We start from the raw sequence: 17,722 nt of genomic DNA on the forward strand, positions 1-17,722 counted from the left end.
CAACTAGCCCCACACTGCGGTGACCACGAGAGGATCTCGGCCGATCTCCAATCGAAAGTCGGATTATGCTTCTGGAGCCAGGGGTACCCCAAGACCACCGAGTAGTGTGGAGACGAAATCACCTGGAGACAGACCGACTCTCTGTGAACGGCACCAATGGCTATCCCCACTGGAAGGGTCTCATGAGTCACGTGTGGCGGCAGAAGGGGTCTGCCGTCTATCGCCTCAAGAGCCAGTGGGGAACCTCGAGACTGCAGAGGAATGGAATTGGCGGCAGCGAACACACTATCAATGAACAAACCACCAGCACCAGAGTCCACCAACGCCTGGGTCGTCACCGAGCCCCCGACCCAGGAGAGGACAACAGTGATCAGTGGTTTGTCAACACGGGAAACCGGGGACGAGGAGACTCCACCCAAGATCTGTCCCCGACAGGATCTCAGGTGCGAGCGTTTCCCGGACGGTTCGGACATGCCAACCGAAAATGCCCACCGAGACCACAGTACATGCATCGGCCCTCGCGTCTCCGGAGTACCCTCTCCCCCTCGGACAGGCGAGCAAACCCCAGCTGCATGGGTTCACCCCCAGACAAGTCATCCCCAGGAGGCGTGGGAGGAGAGGGAGGCACGGGTGGGACAGCAAACGTAGGCGCCAATCTGTTAGAAGACCTCCGCAGGCTCTCCTTAAAGGAAGGTCTCTCCCTGAGTCTGGTGTCAATCAAAATCAGGAAAGAAATAAGAGACTCGAGCTCCACTGGTAGGTCCTTAGCTGCAACCTCATCCTTCAAGGCATCCGAGAGACCATGAGAGAAAGCAGCGACCAGAGCCTCATTATTCCAGCCCACCTCTGCTGCCAGGGTACGAAACTCAATGGCGTATTCAGCTACGGATCGTGAACCCTGTCTGATGGACATAAGGAGCTTCGCAGCAGAGGCAGCACGAGCCGGCACATCGAATACCTTCCGAAGAGAAGCAACAAAACCGGAAAACTCGGCAACCACCGGATTGTTGTTCTCCCATAAAGGGCTGGCCCAGGCCAAGGCCTTGTCCGAGAGCAGCGAGATCAAGAAGCCCACCTTTGATCTCTCAGTAGGAAAGGCATGTGGCAGCAACTCGAAATAAATGCCCACCTGGTTAAGGAAACCTCGGCACTGAGTTGGCTCTCCCCCAAAGCGCTGTGGAAGGGGGGCAGAACCGGTCATACCCCGAGACACCGCAGGCGCAGCAACAGGTGTTGGGGTAGACTCTGGCGCAACAACCGGAGCGGCAGTAGGAGCGGGCCCAGGAGCGACAACCGACCCATCGGCAACGGAAGCGAAATGAGCCGTGCGTTCAAGCAGGGTTTGCAACGCCACAGCGAACCGACCCAACAGGTGATCCTGCTGATCAAGTCTGGCAACCAGCGTAGGTAGCGAGGATGGCCCTGTACCGTCAAAATTCATGGCTTGGTCCTAATGTCATGGAACCATGAACCAGACGTACAACAAGAGATAAGTGGAAATAAGAAGGCTTTATTGAAAATCAAGCTGTAAGCAAAAGTCCAAACGGATGGCTAAACCGAAGCAGGGTCTTGCGTAGACAGAGGTCAGGAACCAGAAGGGTAGTCAGACGAAGCCTGGATCAGGAACCAGCAGGGTAGTCAGACGAAGCCAGGATCAGGAACCAACGGGGTAGTCAGACGAGGCCAGGATCAGGAACCAGAAGCAGCAGCAGTCTTAGAAGCATGTGAACACAGGAGGACCAAGCAAGGAACTGAAGCCACAGACCTCCTATATATATGAGCTAGGCATCCAGCTCCTCCCAGTGGGAAGGAGAAGCCGCAGGGTGGGAGGCTACAAGAAACCCAGAAACCAAGATGGCCGCCAGCACATGTCAAACGAAGGAGAACAGTAGAAGGTAAGACCATGACAGTTGGTGGTAGGAGGCATACTGCTGGAGGTATTTGCCTATGATTGGTTATTTTACCACACTATCTACCGTTGATATGCATTGATATGATAGGATTTCTGACCCTAGCCTGTACCTGATTTCATAATTTGACTTCTGATTTGGCTCCTTACACATACTCCTTGTCTTGACCTCAGCCAGTGTTTGTCTTTCGTTTGTTCCTACTTTAGCCTCTGATTCTGATTACAGATTGTTACTGGTTTACTGCTTGAATTCTGTCGTTCCTCCTGGTTCTGCCTGTCCTCCATCTTTCCCCATGCACTTGACTGTCATCATGTTGGGGGGCCGTCGTTTATGGTCCAAATAGGTAGGAACATTGGTTGGTTGAGACTAGGGGCTGCACTTGCCCCTACCGCTTTGTGACACAACCCCTTTAATTAGATGATGGCCTACTTTCACCATCTGTTCTGTACACAGAATGGGTAGGGGTAGGAAACCAATCCGGTCTATGCGGTAACTAATCGTAAGACGCTTCCATTTCCTGATAGAATTTACTCCATTATATATTAGCATTCATAAAGTGTGTTCCAGTTTTTAGTTGTAATATTGTATGATGAATGGCAATATGAAAATCTGGAATGGGAACACTTTATATTAATGCTAGCAATAAACAAATTAAAGGCTCATTTATTGTAAGAATATATTAATTGACTATACAAAGTTCTGCTGATAGAAATAATTGGAAATATGAAAGTAACTTTAGAATAATTAATCTCACAACCATTAGCACAAGAATGCATTTTAATACATCTTTTTTTATTATTGTGTGCCTACACAGAGAATAGTGAAACTAACTTCTGTCTTCAGGCATGATCATCAGATATCCCTATTTATTTCTTTGCAGACAGGCCATATTGCTAGTGGATATGCAGATTTTACATGGCTGGAACATGGCTGCCGGTTTACTTAGAATGGTAGAGAAGCATAGGCTAGGACATCCTCATGTATGAGGTCTTCCTTAAGGCCAGACACACATGAGCATGTTCAATGTGAGAAACCCGCAACGTGTGTCATTGTGAGTTCTCATTCTGAATTGTGCTCCTCTGACAGGATCACACAGCATTATAATGCTGTCAATAAAAGTGCTGAGTGAGCGGGAGTTGCCGAGAGCGCTGAGCCTCTAGGTGTAACGGCAACGCCCCCGTTGCTCCGAGAGGTTTATTTGCAGATATAAAAACAGCAATGCGGGCATATATGAACATGGGACCAACACAGATGCCTTCAGCTGCCAAGTGCACATGTAACAGGTCAGCCAGTGTCCTAGGTACAAATCTGCTGACAGATGCCATTTAATGTCAATTGATACAAGTGTTGTCCATGGAGAAGATGGGCAGCACATGTCCTTGTTCGTGGAGAAGATGGGCAGCACATGTCCACAATTCACTGATGTGTGACAAAGGCCTAAGGGTTAAATTAGGATGAGACTTACACTTCCAGTAACGCCAGGACACTTACGCATTTGCTTGTTCTCCCTTGGCAGCTGCATCTTGATAGTCTGGCTGCTTCCTTCAAGGACAAAGACGAAGCTCTTCACTTCTTTATCAAAGTCCTTGAATCATATTAATAAAAAAATATAATAAATTAGCCATCAAACGCTATTAGAAAAATCACCGAGCAGAACTGATCAAAGAAGATTCCCTTTTTTTTTTTTCATTTTGGAAGAGCAGACATAAACCCCCGGGAGTTTCTGATCACAGGTAATGTACTGTAAGCGCCTGAATGATAGGTGAATGCTGTTCATTAAACCACGCGCCAATTGTCCAAATCAATTTTCTAAAGCATGTTATTATATTTAGATTAAAAATAAATCAGCTGCTACAACACTCAGCGTGGTGTGAAATGCGTAAGCCTGTGGTAGAGATTTAAAGGAGCCTGTAGGCTCTGTAATAAAATTAATGTTGATTTATTACAAAAAAGTTAATAGATACCAGCGCTGCCGCCGTAAAGACTTCACCAAGTTACGTCACTTCTGGGTTCGTGAGGGTTAACTGTTAGTGCCCTCAAAGTTGTTTTCTAAGTTATATTTATTGATGACCTATCCTCAGGATAGGTCATCAATATCAGATCGACTGGGGTCCGACACCCGGCACCCCCGCCGATCAGCTGTTTGAAGAGAAGGCGCGCGCCGTACCAGCGCCGCCTTCTCTTCACTTCTCGCCATTGCATCTGCAGCGCTGAGCAGGTGTAATTGCACCTAACCGTCCCATCTATTTCAATAGGACGGATCGTTCCCATACACTTGTATAGGAGCAATCAGTACCATTGAAATGAATGGGACGGGTTGGGTGTAATTACACCTGCTCACTGCTGCAGATGCAACGGCTAGAAGGTAAACAGTGAAGAGGTGGCAGAGCTGGCACGGCGCGCACCTTCTCTTCAAACAGATGATCGGCGGGGGTGTCGGACCCCAGCCGATCTGATACTGATGACCCTATCCTGAGGATAGGTCATCAATAAATATAACTTGGACAACCCCTTTAATGTTGCATAAAACTAATAGTTAAAAGAGCTGAACCCACGCTAACTAAAAATAGAGCCAACCAATATATAGAAGACACAATCAGTACTTGCCGTTGGAGATGTGAACTGAATCCTATCCAGATTGCTTTCACTTTCACTATCGCTATAAAGAATGGAGCTGTCTCCAGCTTCCTCCTTCTAAAGCGCGCGGCTCCAGGCCAGTGGGTTGCGCGCACACGAGGGGAAGCCACACTGTGGTTTCCAGGAGAACGGGCCTTCAGTGTGATGTCACACGCTTGTGTCTACGGATGCCTCCTGAGTCCACACTTCCGCCAACGCGTTTCGGAATACTCAGATTCCTTCATCAGGCGTCCGTCTCCATGGTAACCAGGCCCATTAAATAGGAAACTAATACTCTGGTATAAGCTACCCATAAGCGCTTTGTCTCTCTCCCTTTAGGCTATATAATATTCCTCCCTGTGCAATGTATACAATAAAATTTGAATAAATATGGTATGTATATATATATGTACATATTATTGCCTCCACTTTATTTATATCCTTCTATATTTATGAAAAAACACATAGTTCTATCTCCTGATTCAGCCCCGTAGTTGCGAGACTGTTTAGATTATAAATCCATTTACTCTCAGTTCTGGACATGAGTTTAATATAATCTCCCCCTCCTGGGTCCGGTTTTATTTGTTCGATACCCCCAAAGGTAGAGCCCCCAAATTTCCCTCTATGTTTTTCTCTGAAATGATATGAAAGTGGGTGACCATAATTTTTTTTAATTTATATTCCTTGTATGCTTACTTATTCTGATTTTTAGTGGTCGTTTCGTTCTTTTCACATGTAATTTCTCACAGAGGCATTTAATATAATAAATAATTCCACTTGAATGACGTGTAAGGTGATTCTTAATTTTATATGTTTTCTGTCCATTATTGAGTTCCATAATGGGTTTTTTGCATTTCAAAAATTGGCATGCTTTACACATTTTACAGGGAAAAAAAACTTTTGTTTTATTTTTAATAATTTGACTATTTTGGTTTCCACCCATAATTGTATTCATTTTAATGGAATAAACTATTAGATTCCCCAGATTTTTTGCTTTCCTAAAAATGAAACTAAGGTATTGGGATCATTTTTCCCCTATGACTTTATCTTGCTTCAAAATGTCAAAAAGTTTTTCCTTTTCGTTATATTGAGTAATTATATAGGGACTTTGAAATCAATTTCATCCTTTTCTTTACTTGCCTTCTCTCTAGCCACCTTTTGTACAAGGGCATTTCTCTCATTTTGCTTCACTACTTGTTTTATTTTTTCTAATTCAATTATTTTATAAACTTTTTCTCCAAATTTCATGTGAGGACTGCTTGCCTCTTTTTAAATTGTTCTACCGTTGTACAGTTCCTTCTCAATCTACTGTATTGTCTGCGGGGGATATAAGTAAGCCATATAGGTAAATGACAACTGTCCAATGAGATAAAGCTATTGCTATCTGTTGGTTTGGAGTATGTTTGTTTCCTCATACCAGCGTTCCTAATCTGGACTTCCATAATATAAAGTGGACTGAGAACACTAGTAAAAGTCTAGCATTTGCAGCGCAGGCACAACAATCATTTAGCCTGTAAGCTACAATACTGACATCACGCTGCTAACATTAACCTATGATCACTTGCCCATAGTGGCATATATACTGTGCAATACCAGCGAGTCTTTTTTGGGAGAATCATTTTATATTTTTATATTTTATATTTAGTATATTTTATCACTATTGTATCTTTTTCACCATCATAATATTGCATATACACAGTTTTTTATGTCATTTTATATTGGGCGCCCAATTAGTACAGTTTAGCATAATTTTATGTACGGTACATTATCCATTTATCAGTAATAAACTAGTATATCATACCACAGTGTCCAGCTATATTCCATCTAGAGAGTGCCTGCTAGACCTTTTACTCACTATTACTTATACTATTGGATAGGGTGATCCAAATAGCAGTCTTGCACCTCACCCATTTTTTTCTGAAGAGTGGAGCCACCTTTTCTAATCACAACCATGCCAATTTTTTAAATGCAAAAAAGCCATTATGGAACTCAATAATAGACAGAAAACATTTAAAGGGATTCTGTCACCAGGTTTTGGTCTATAGAGCTACGGACATGCACGGCTAGATCGCCGCTAGCATGTCCGCAATATATCTGTCCTATAGGGCTGTGTGGTTTTATTTTCTTCAAAAAAGGATTTAATAGATATGTAAATGAGTTCTTGTATGTTTCCAAGGGGCTGCTACTAACCTTCCCTGTGCCCAGCCGTGCCCGCCTGTGAGGAGCCCAGCACCACCTATGTCCTCCGAATCTCCTCCTTTCATCAACTATAGATAGCCGTAATCTCGCGATGTGCGAGCTCACGCATGCGCAGTTCTTTCCCTGAGGCTGATGCCAGCACAGGGAAGGAACACTATACCGGCACTGCGCATGCGCATCGTGAGATTACGGCAATCTATAGTTGATGAAAGGAGGAGATTCGGAGGACATAGGTGGTGCTGGGCTCCTTCACAGGCGGGCGTGGCTGGGCTCCAGGAAGGTTAGTACAGCCCCTTGGACACATACAAGACTCATTAAGGCTACTTTCACACTAGCGTTGTTTGAATCCGGCGTTCAATTCCGACACCGGAACTGCCCGCCGGATCCAGAAAAACGTGTGAAAACGGATTACATTTGAATCCTGATCAGGAATTTTATCACAATGAAAAAATGCATTGGAAAAAATGGATCCGCCATTTATGGACTTTAACTTTTTTTTTTTAAATTTCGGGTTTAACATGCAAAAGTCGGATCCGGTTTGACGGAACACACGGCGCCGGATCCGGCGTTATTGCAAGTCAATTGGAAAAAGTCAAAAAGTTCAGTCAAAGTGTTCCGGATTTTTGGCCGGAGGTAAAAATACAACATGCTACGTTTTTCTGAAAAGACTGATCAGTCAAAAAGACTGAACTGAAGACATCCTGATGCATCCTGAACGGATTACTCTCCATTCAGAATGCATTGGGATAAAACTGATCAGTTCTTTTCCGGATTTGAGCCCTTAGGACGGAACTCAGCGCCGGAAAAGAAAAACGCTAGTGTGAAAGTAGCCTTACATATCTATAAAATCCTTTTTTAAAGTAATTAAAACCACACAGCCCTATAGGACAGATATATTGCGGACATACTAGCGACGATCTAGCCGTGCATGTCCGCATCTCTATAGCTCAAAACCTGGTGACAGAATCCCTTTAAAATTAAGAATCACCTTACATGTCATTCAAGTAGAATTATTTATTATATTAAATGCCTCTGTAGGAAATTACATGTGGGAAGAACGAAACGACTACTAAAAATAAGTGAGCATATAAGGAATATAAATAAAAAATTTGATGGTCACCCACTTTTACGTCATTTTAGAGAAAAACATGCAGGGAAATTTGGGGGCTCTACTTTTGGGGGTCTCGCACATGAATCAGGAGATAGAACTATTAGTTTTTTCGTAAATATAGAAGGATATAAATAAAGTGGAGGCAATAATATGTACATATATATATACAAACCATATTTAACCCCTTCAACCCCGGGCCTGTTTTCACCTTCCTGCCCAGGCCATTTTTTGCAAATCTGACATGTGTCACTTTATGTGGTGATAACTTTAAAATGCTTTTACTTATACAGGCCATTCTGAGGTTGTTTTCTCGTCACATATCGTACTTCATGACAGTGATAAAACTTAGTAAAAAAAATCATTTTTATTCATAAAAAAAATACCTAATTTACCAGAAATTGGGAAACATTAGCAAATTTCCATTTCTCTACTTTAATAATAGATAGTAACACCTCCAAAAATAGTAATTACTTTACATTCCCCATATGTCTACTTCATGTTTGGATCACATTGTGGGACATACGCCTTTTTGATCGCTTGGTGTTGCACTTTTTGTGATGCAAGGTGACAAAAATAGCTTTTTTTTTTACACGTTTTTATTTTATTTTTTTATGGTGTTTATCGGACAGGGTGGCTCATGTGATATATTTAAAGAGCCGGTCATTACGGACACGGCGATACCTAATATGTGTGGGTTTCGTTTTTATTTTTCAGTTTTTTATTATAAAATTATTTTTTACTTTATTACTTTATTAATTTTATTAAAAACTTTTTTTTTTACTTTTTTTTTTACTCCCCTCTGCAATGTATTACAATAAATCTGTATTGTAATGCGTTGCCTGTTTGTGTACTACAGTGAGTAGTACACAAACAGGTTGCCTAGGAGACCCAGCCTGAGGCTGGATCTCCTCGGCACCCGTAGAAGGCAGTTCCCGATGCCATGTAGGGCATTGGGCAGCCTCTGCACGGCATCAGGCTGCCTTGTGACGCATCGGGTCCCCTCCACAGCTGCGCAGGGACTCGATGCGATCACTCACCCGACACAAACCCCTTCTATGTCGCGGTCAGCGATGCAGGCGGATACAGCAGGGGCCCGGCTACCATAGACTTCTGGGCCCCTGCAGTGATCACGTGAGCACACAGCTCCGGTGCCCGCGAGATCACTATGACGTACTATTACGTCAAATTGCGGGAACGCAGTGGTTCTTATGATGTAGTAGTACGTCATAGGTCAGGAAGGGGTTCATTTTATTGTATATATTACACAGGGAGGGATAGCATATAGCCTAAATAAGAGAGACAAAGCGCATATGGGTAGCTAATACCAGGGTATTAGTTTCCTATTTAATGGGCTGGTTACCATATAGACAGACGCCTATAAAACCTCATGTAGTAAGAACCACACTTATCCCTAATGAAGGAATTATTCTGAAACGCGCTGGAGGAAGTGTGGATTCATGAGGCATCTGTAGACACGTGTCACAGGAGCCAGGGAATCAGAACACATGCATACACAGGTAAAATAAAGTCGTTTATTTAAAAGGAACATAAATAAACAGCGAGGTTAGGAAGAAGCCGGTCAAGTCCAATGCAGGTAGTTGTCCAAGCCGGAATCAGGTCCAAAGCGGGTAGTCGTCCAAGCCAGGGTCAGATCCAAAGAGGGTACATCTGCCGATGCGGGGTCGAAAGTCAGAGGAAACGTCAACCAGGCCGGATCATACACAGGAACACACAAGGAGCTCAGACTGCCAGAGATGCACCTTGGAGAAAAAAAACGCAAGGGCAATAACCTTGAAGCCTGAGCAGACTGATATAGTCAGGTGTTGCCACATCATCACTGTGTGACGCCCAGGCAGCAGGCAAGTGATGATGCACTCAGAGGTTATAAGAGACTGCAGTCTGCACATGTCGAAAATGGCCCCACCGTGAGGACAAGATAAGACCTTGACAGTACCCTCCCCTCAATGGCCCCTCCTCCACAGAGCAAAAAACGATTTCTGCAGAAAGCGAGCATGGAAAGCACGGAGAAGGGCGGGCGCCCGAACATCAGTGGAGGAAACCCAGGAGCACTCCTCAGGGCCATAACCTCTCCAGTAAACCAGGAATTGGACTCGACCTCGGAACAGATGAGAATACAGGATGCTGCTAATCTCATACTCCTCATGATTGCCCACAGGAATGGAATGAGGGCGAGGAAGTGAGGATATATAGCGATTGCAAGCCAGTGGCTTCAAAAGCGACACGTGGAAGACGTTGGAGATATGCATGCCAGGAGGAACGTCAAGGGCATAGGAAACTGGGTTCACCTTACGGAGGATGCGAAAAGGTCTAGCAAAACGGGGGGCCAGTTTCAGAGCAGGCACCTTGAACTTGAGATTAAGAGTCGATAACCACGCCCTCTCCCCAACTCGGTACAAACGCCCCCAGTCAGCCTGGAGCTTCTGACCCTGAGCAGAAACCCGTAACGACTCTTGAATCCGCACCCAAGAGGAACGGAGGGCATGAAGATGATCCTCCACAGCCGGAATGTCCTGTGGCAAGAACGACTCAGGCAACAGAGAGGGCTGGAAACCAAAATTCGCCATAAACGGAGACATACCAGAGGATGAGTTGATGGCAGATTTCCTGGCAAACTCCGCCCAGGGCAGCAGATCAACCCAATTGTCATGATGGTCAGAGATATAGCAGCAGAGAAATTGCTCCAGTGCTTGGTTGGAACGCTCAGCGGCACCATTAGACTGCGGATGGTAGGATGAGGAGAAGGAGAGGTGAACACCCAACTGAGAACAAAAGGCACGCCAGAACCTAGAGACAAACTGGCTCCCGCAGTCTGAGACAATCTCCTTAGGCAGCCTGTGTAAACGGAAGACCTCCCTGGTAAACACCGAGGCCAGCTCTTGAGCAGCGGGAAGATTTGTTCTGTGCACAGAGAAAACAGGCAGCCACATACACGGCAACATCAGTGCGGAGAGACAGCCACCAGAACCAGAACCGACGGGAAACAGCCCAGGACATCTGGTTCTTACCAGGATGACTGGCAATCCTTGAATTGTGCTTGATGTGCAACCCCTCAGGCACAAAACATTTGCCAGCAGGTCTCACCGTGGGTGCATTGGATTGAGCAGCCAAGATCTGTTCCCCAAGAGGAGAGGTCAAGTTGGTGTGGATAGCAGCCAGGATATGATCGGAAGGTATGACTGGTGTCGGCACGGAGTCCTCCCTGGATAACTTAGAATACTGGCGAGACAAGGCATCAGCCTTAACATTCTTGGAGCCGGGACAAATAGGAGACCACATAGTTAAAACGAGACAAGAATAAGGTCCATCTAGCCTGACGGGGTATAAGCCTCTTGGCCTCCGAGAGATACGTCAGATTCCTATGGTCGGTAAAAATGGGAACCGGAATTGCAGAACCTTCAAGCAAGTATCTCCACTCTTTGAGAGCCAGGATGATAGCCAAGAGCTCTCTGTCTCCAATATTGTAATTGCATTCTGCTGGAGACAGCTTCTTAGAGTAGAGCCCACAAGAAAGCAAGGGTCCATCAGGTGTCCAACGCTGCGACAGGAGGGCGCTTACTCCTGTCTCAGACGCATCCACCTCTAGGACACAGGGCAGACCAGGATTGGGATGAGACAAAATCGGAGCCAAAGCGAAAGCAGACTTGAGGCCCTCAAAAGCCTGGGGAGCAGCAGGCGTCCAATTGTGGGGATCACTGCCCTTCTTAGTCAGATCTGAGATGGGTTTGACCAAAGCGGAAAAGTTCCTGATAAATTTCCGATAATAGTTGGCAAACCCAAGGAAACGCTGAATGGAATGGAGACCACTGGGGCAAGGTCATTACAGAACTGCCAAAACCTTTTGAGGGTCTATGGAGAACCCTTCAGCAGAAATTATATAGCCCAAGAAAGCAACCTGAGCGAGGAAAAATTTCTCAAGCTCACAGAAAAGCCCATTCCTACGTAACCGTTGAAGCACCCGTCTGACATCCAGGTAGTGTGATTCAATGGAGTCCGAATAAACCAAGATGTCATCCAAATAGACCACCACACATTGCTGCAACATATTATGAAAGACATCATTAATGAACTCCTGGAAGACAACAGGCGCATTGCACAGGCCAAAAGGCATGACCAGATTTGCATAATGACCGGTTCTGGTGTTAAACGCGGTCTTCCACTCGTTACCCTCCTTGATCCTTATGAGGTTATATACTGCCCTTAGGTCAAGCTTGGTAAAGACCGTTGCTCCCTTGAGGCGGTCGAACAATTCAGTAATCAACGGAATCGGGTATGCATTCTTGACAGTGATGCGATTGAGACCCCTATAGTCAATGCAAGGTCTCAACTCGCCTCCCTTTTTCTTTCACGAACAAAAAGCCAGCATCCACTGGAGAAGTGGACTTGCGAATGTGTCCCCGGATAAAACGCGTCCGCAACGTACTCCTCCATCGCCTTATTTTCTGCAACGGAAAGAGGATAAACCCTGCCACGAGGGGGGAATAGCATTGGGTTGCAGATCTACAGCACAATCGTAGGGACGATGAGGAGGAAGGGCACCAGCGTGAATCTTGTCAAATACATCCAGATACTCAAGATATTCAGGAGACAACACAGAATCCAAGGAGGTACAAAGTACCTTAACAGGCCCATTTATGCAAACAGCGCCACACTGTGGAGACCAAGAGAGGATCTCGGCCGACTGCCAATCAAAGGTCAGATTGTGCTGCTGAAGCCAAGGGAACCCCAAAACCACAGAGTAGTGCGGGGACGAAATAACCAGAAAACAGGCAGATTTCCTGTGAACAGCCCAAATCGCCATATCGACCGGAACAGTCTTGTGGGTAACCTGCGCCGGTCGCAGAGGTCTCCCATCAATGGCCTCGATGGCCAGTGAAGTAACACGAGGCTGCAGGGGTATGGAATTTGCAGCAATAAATGTACTGTCAATAAAATAACCTCCAGCATCGAAGTCCACCAATGCTTTAGTAACCGCTGTGCCCCCTGTCCAGGGGAGGACAACTGTAATCAGCGGTTTATCTTTACGGGAAGCCGGCGATGAGGAAATTCCACCCAAGATCTGCCCCCGACAGGACCTTAGGTGCGAGCGTTTCCAGGACGGGTCAGGCATCACTTCAGGAAATGCCCACTGAGACCGCAATACAGGCACAGGCCCACCCTCCTCCTAAAGGCCCGCTCAGCCTCAGAAAGGCCAGTGAATCCCAGCTGCATAGGTTCACTGCCAGATGTACCATCCCCAGGAGGTGTGGGAGGTGAGGGAAGAATGGGTGGGAAAGAAAATGTAGGAGCCAATCTGGTAGGAGGCCTCTGGCGGCTTTCCTTGAACAAAGGCCTCCCCCTGAGCCTTGATCAAAATCAGGAAGGAAATGAGAGCCTCGATCTCATCAGGGAGATCCTTAGCCGCAACCTCGTCCTTCAATGCATCAGACGGACCATGCGTGAAGGCAGCCACCAGTGCCTCATTATTCCAACCCACCTTTGCAGCCAGGGTACGGAATTCAATCGCATATTCAGCTACGGTTCATATGCCCTTTGCAGCAGAAGCAGAACGAGCAGGTACATCGAATACCCTACAAAAGGAGGCAACAAAACCAGGGTAATCGCCTATCACAAATTTATCATTCTCCCATAAGGGATTTGCTCAGGCCAAGGCCTTTTCCAAGAGGAACAAAATCAGGAAGCCCACTTTGAACTGATCAGAAGGAAACGCCTAAGGGACCATCTCAAAATATATGCCCACTTGGTTTAAGAAGCCACGACACTGACTCGGTTCACCCCCATATCGCTGTGGCAGGGGGGGTTGAACCAGTCATCCCTCTGGAACTAGGGACCTCAGCTGCAACTGCAGGAGCAGGAGTGGCAATGGGAGCAGCAGGAGGAACCACTGGCCCAGCAGCACCAGGAGGAAGGTGTGCGGTGCGTGCAAGCAACGTCTGCAACGCCTGAGCGAACTGACCCAAAAGGTGATCTTGTTGATTGAGCCTGGAGACCAGCAAAGGGAGCGTGGGAGTACCTGCATCGGCAGGATTCATGGCCTCTGCGTAATGTCACGGGAGCCAGGAAACCAGACCACATGCAAACACAGGTAAAATAAATAAACATTCATCAGGGACAGCGAGGTTAGGAAGAAGCCGGTCAAGTCCAATGCAGGTAGTCATCCAACCCGGAATCAGGTCCAAAGCGGGTAGTCGTCCAAGCCGGGGTCAGATCCGATGCGGGGTCGAGAGCCAGAGGAAACGTCAGCCAGGATCATACAAGGAGCTCAGACTGCCAGAGATGCACCTTGGAGAACAAATGCAAGGGCAATGAACCTGAAGCGTGAGCAGACTGATATAGTCAGGTGATGATGCACTCAGAGGTTATAAGAGACTGCAGTCTGCACATGTCCAAAATCGCGCCACCATGAGGACAAGGTAAGACCTTGACAGCACGAGCGTGTGACATCACACTGAAGTCCCGTTTTCCTGGAAACTACAGTACGGCTTCCCCTCATGCACGAAAGCTACCGGCCAGAGCCGCGCGCTTGAGAAGGAGGAAGCTGAAGACTATCACCATTACTGTGATAGTGAAAGTGAAAGCAATCTGGATAGGATTCACTTCACATCGCCAACGGCAAGTACTGATTGTGTGTTCTATATATTGGCTGGATCTATTTTTATTTAGCGCGGGTTAGGCTCTTTTAACTAATGTTGATTTATGTTAAAGCTTGCTGTTTGCTATTAGAGCTTAGTATATGGTTAGATTGTTGCTTGGCAACACAGCCAGTGGGTGACTACATTGGATTTATGGACACCAATGATCCCTGTTACGTACATAGCAATTACTTTTCTGTTCCCTGTATTTCTAAGAGGAAAGGGGAGTTCCTCAACTTTGCTATTAAAAGTATTTCCTTCCATTGTTTTAAAGGCTATGGATGCCTTTGGGGGCATTGCATTGTACTCATTTTGAGATACAAATCATGTATTCAATTGGTCTTTGTTACAAATGTTGAGCTCCTTTCTCTGTACAGCCTTGAGATTCTCTAGTGGTAGGCTCAGTATTTTTACTCTGTTACGTCAGGCAGCTCAGCTGATGGTGCCTTATCTCTGACTGTATAATCACTCATTATAGCTCAGCTTTTAGCTAACTGATAAAAATGTGGCTTAAATAAGTGTTTATGACCTTTTAGTAATTTAGAGATAAGGTTTCTTAGATGACCAGCACAAAGTAAAAGTTTTATTCAAACAGCTAGACAGTTAACCTTTTGTGACATAATGGCTCAATATTTTTTAATAAAGACCAACTGAAAAAAGTATTTTTAGCCCCAAATGAGTAAAATTTAATCATAAAATGATTGCCCCTGAAGGTGTACACAGCATTTAACTCTGGAACAAGGGAATCTACTGATAAACCAGGAATAATGCCTTGTAGGGCTAGCTCAGCTGAATGTAATGATATCTTTTACTCAGCTATCCATTGCTTCATTCTGGGGAAAAAGTACTTTTATCTACAGTATATACAAATGTGCAGTTAAGTGCACCGAGGGTGGGCCCAAGCCACTCTGTGCACCCTAGCTCCTACTGCTTCCTCTCCTTCTTGATTTGCAGAACCAGGCAAGATGACTATCCAGGAACCAGGCCCTGTCAATGAAGGACAGGGATTGGCAAGCAGGAGGAGGGTGCACAGAGTGACTTGGGCCAATATCCAGGTGACAGATTCCCTTAACACTTACTGAAAGGAAGAGATTCATCTCTAACCTGGAATTCCAAATTAATATTTAAATTGCACAATTCTCAAAGTACACTGAACAGGATCTATTGATGAGAGTCTTAAAGTGATATCATATTCTATAAACCAACTCCAACCGATCAGAAAGAAGGCCGTTCTTCAAAACTTAAAGGGGTTTTCTGACATTTTAATACTGGTGACCTCTCCTCTAGATAGGTCATCAGTTACCACCTGGAAATATAGAGAGCAGCTTGTAGAAAAACAAAAATCACTATTTTCTTACTTTCCAGATTGCTGACTGGCTGCCAAAGAGTTTCCACTTGGCCACTGGATCCTTTCCTTGTGCGCTAAAAATTTCAACAAATGGTCCCCCCTGAAAGATATTACATGTGAACACAAAACATCAGTGATACAGTCAATACAGTATATAAATGAGTAATGTTACGGTGGCGCGTAGTATGCAGGACTCCATGTGCCGCACTAGAGCTTCCTGCACATGGTTTTGCCCAGTGCACATTTTTTTTTTTATTTCAACAACTCATTTCCAAGCAATACACAGTGAAATCCTATTAATCAGGCATCTGATCGTCCGCAAAGTCTTATAATCTGCGTACCTTGCTGCGTCTAAGTGTATCCATAGTAACAGACAACAAACCCTGTAGTCTGATCCTGCAGTCATTCTCCATTCTCTTCGTACCCCAATATTCAGCAAGAGCGAATCGAAATTTCCAAAGTGGACTTCGATCCGAATTTCGATCAACCGCAAAGCTGAATTTCCTCGTGCTTCGTAGTAACGAATCAATCTGCACTGAAATGGCAGTAAAAATAAAAAAAATATCATACTCACCTCATCCATTTGAGCGTGAAGAGGCCACTTCGGGCATCTTGCTTGAAGATCCTGCGCAAAATCTCGTGCACGGTGACGTATAACATAACCAAGCCAGCCAGCGTGATGACGTCATCAAGCACCACTGGATCTTCAAGTAGGATGGCTGTGGTGGCCTCTTTGCACTCAAATGGAAAAGGTAAGTACAATTTAATTATTTTTTTATTTTAGGAGCAACCACTAAAATGCTTTAATGTGGATCTTAGCTCTCTACCTATAACAACTCAGAAGGCAGTTGAAGGATGAAACTGAGCATGTGCAGCCATCTCAGTGAGACGGACAAAGAAAAAAAAAAGCAAACAGCAGGTGGCACCATACAGATAAATTTGATTGAATAACTCAGTGACGATACTAAAGTTTTAATTCTGTGCAATTACAAAATAATTGAGATCCAGGTGATGGTTTGAAAGCTGTAAAATATTTTTCATGGGACAACCCCTTTAATTTAGCAAAGTAGCAAGAAATAGGGTACAGATAGGACTGGGGCTGCAGAAACGCACAGCTCTGCACAGCAGCTGTAAAAATGAAATGGTAGGATAATTTGAGAGTGGCTTTATTCTTTATAAAAATTTTTTTTAAAAAGCTGTGGTGGTGGATCTTTCCTTTAGGCTTTACGCACACGATTGTATGTATTTTGCAGTCTGCATAATACGGATGACTCATGTGTAGGGTTGAGCGAACCCGAACTGTAAAGTTCGGGTTCGTACCGAACTTTAGGATTTTTGGACACCGGACCCGAACTCTTCAGTAAAAGTTTGGGTTCGGTGTTCGGCGAGTAAATGGCGCTTTTTGAAAGGCTGCAGGGCAGCCAATCAACAAGCATTTAACTTGTGTGCCCTTAGAAGCCATCACAGCCATGCCTACTAATGGCTGTGATTGGCCAGTGCAGAATGTGACCCAGCCTCTATATAAGCTGGAGTCACATAGCGCTGCACTTCACTCTGCTCTGATTAGTGTAGGGAGAGGATGCTGCTGCTGTGAGGGAGAGAATAGGAAAGAATCTTTAATCTGAAGTGCTTGTTAACTCAGCGATCTACCTAGATTTTGTTTTGTGGGTGCAGTGCACAATCTTTTTACCCTGCCCTGAGCCCAGTGACACAGAAAAAAAACTTTTATCCGTCTGTTAGTTAGGTGGGCGGCAGCAGTCATTTTATGCAAGTTCAGTGCACCAGCAACAGCATAAGTGCATTTGCGACAGTCAAATAGAATCTTGAAATAGTGCAATTATATTCTGGGTTTAAAATAAATCACCCATTTTTAGCAAGACCCTACATC

General features: G+C 45.1%; 1 protein-coding gene across 1 annotated transcript in view; it reads right to left on the reverse strand.

The window, feature by feature from the left end:
- Positions 1–17,722, reverse strand: part of CFAP20DC (CFAP20 domain containing) — a 327,497-nt gene that overhangs the window by 280,126 nt on the left and 29,649 nt on the right. Inside the window, exons 3-4 of the mRNA XM_044301885.1 lie at positions 15,845–15,934; positions 3,402–3,495 (exon numbers count right to left, since the gene is read on the reverse strand). Of these exons, the coding sequence (XP_044157820.1) occupies positions 3,402–3,495; positions 15,845–15,934 (184 nt within the window). The remainder of the gene's footprint in view (positions 1–3,401; positions 3,496–15,844; positions 15,935–17,722) is intronic.

Source organism: Bufo gargarizans, chromosome 7 (genome assembly GCF_014858855.1).
Source record: "Bufo gargarizans isolate SCDJY-AF-19 chromosome 7, ASM1485885v1, whole genome shotgun sequence".
In the NCBI taxonomy this organism is placed as follows: Eukaryota; Metazoa; Chordata; class Amphibia; order Anura; family Bufonidae; genus Bufo; species Bufo gargarizans.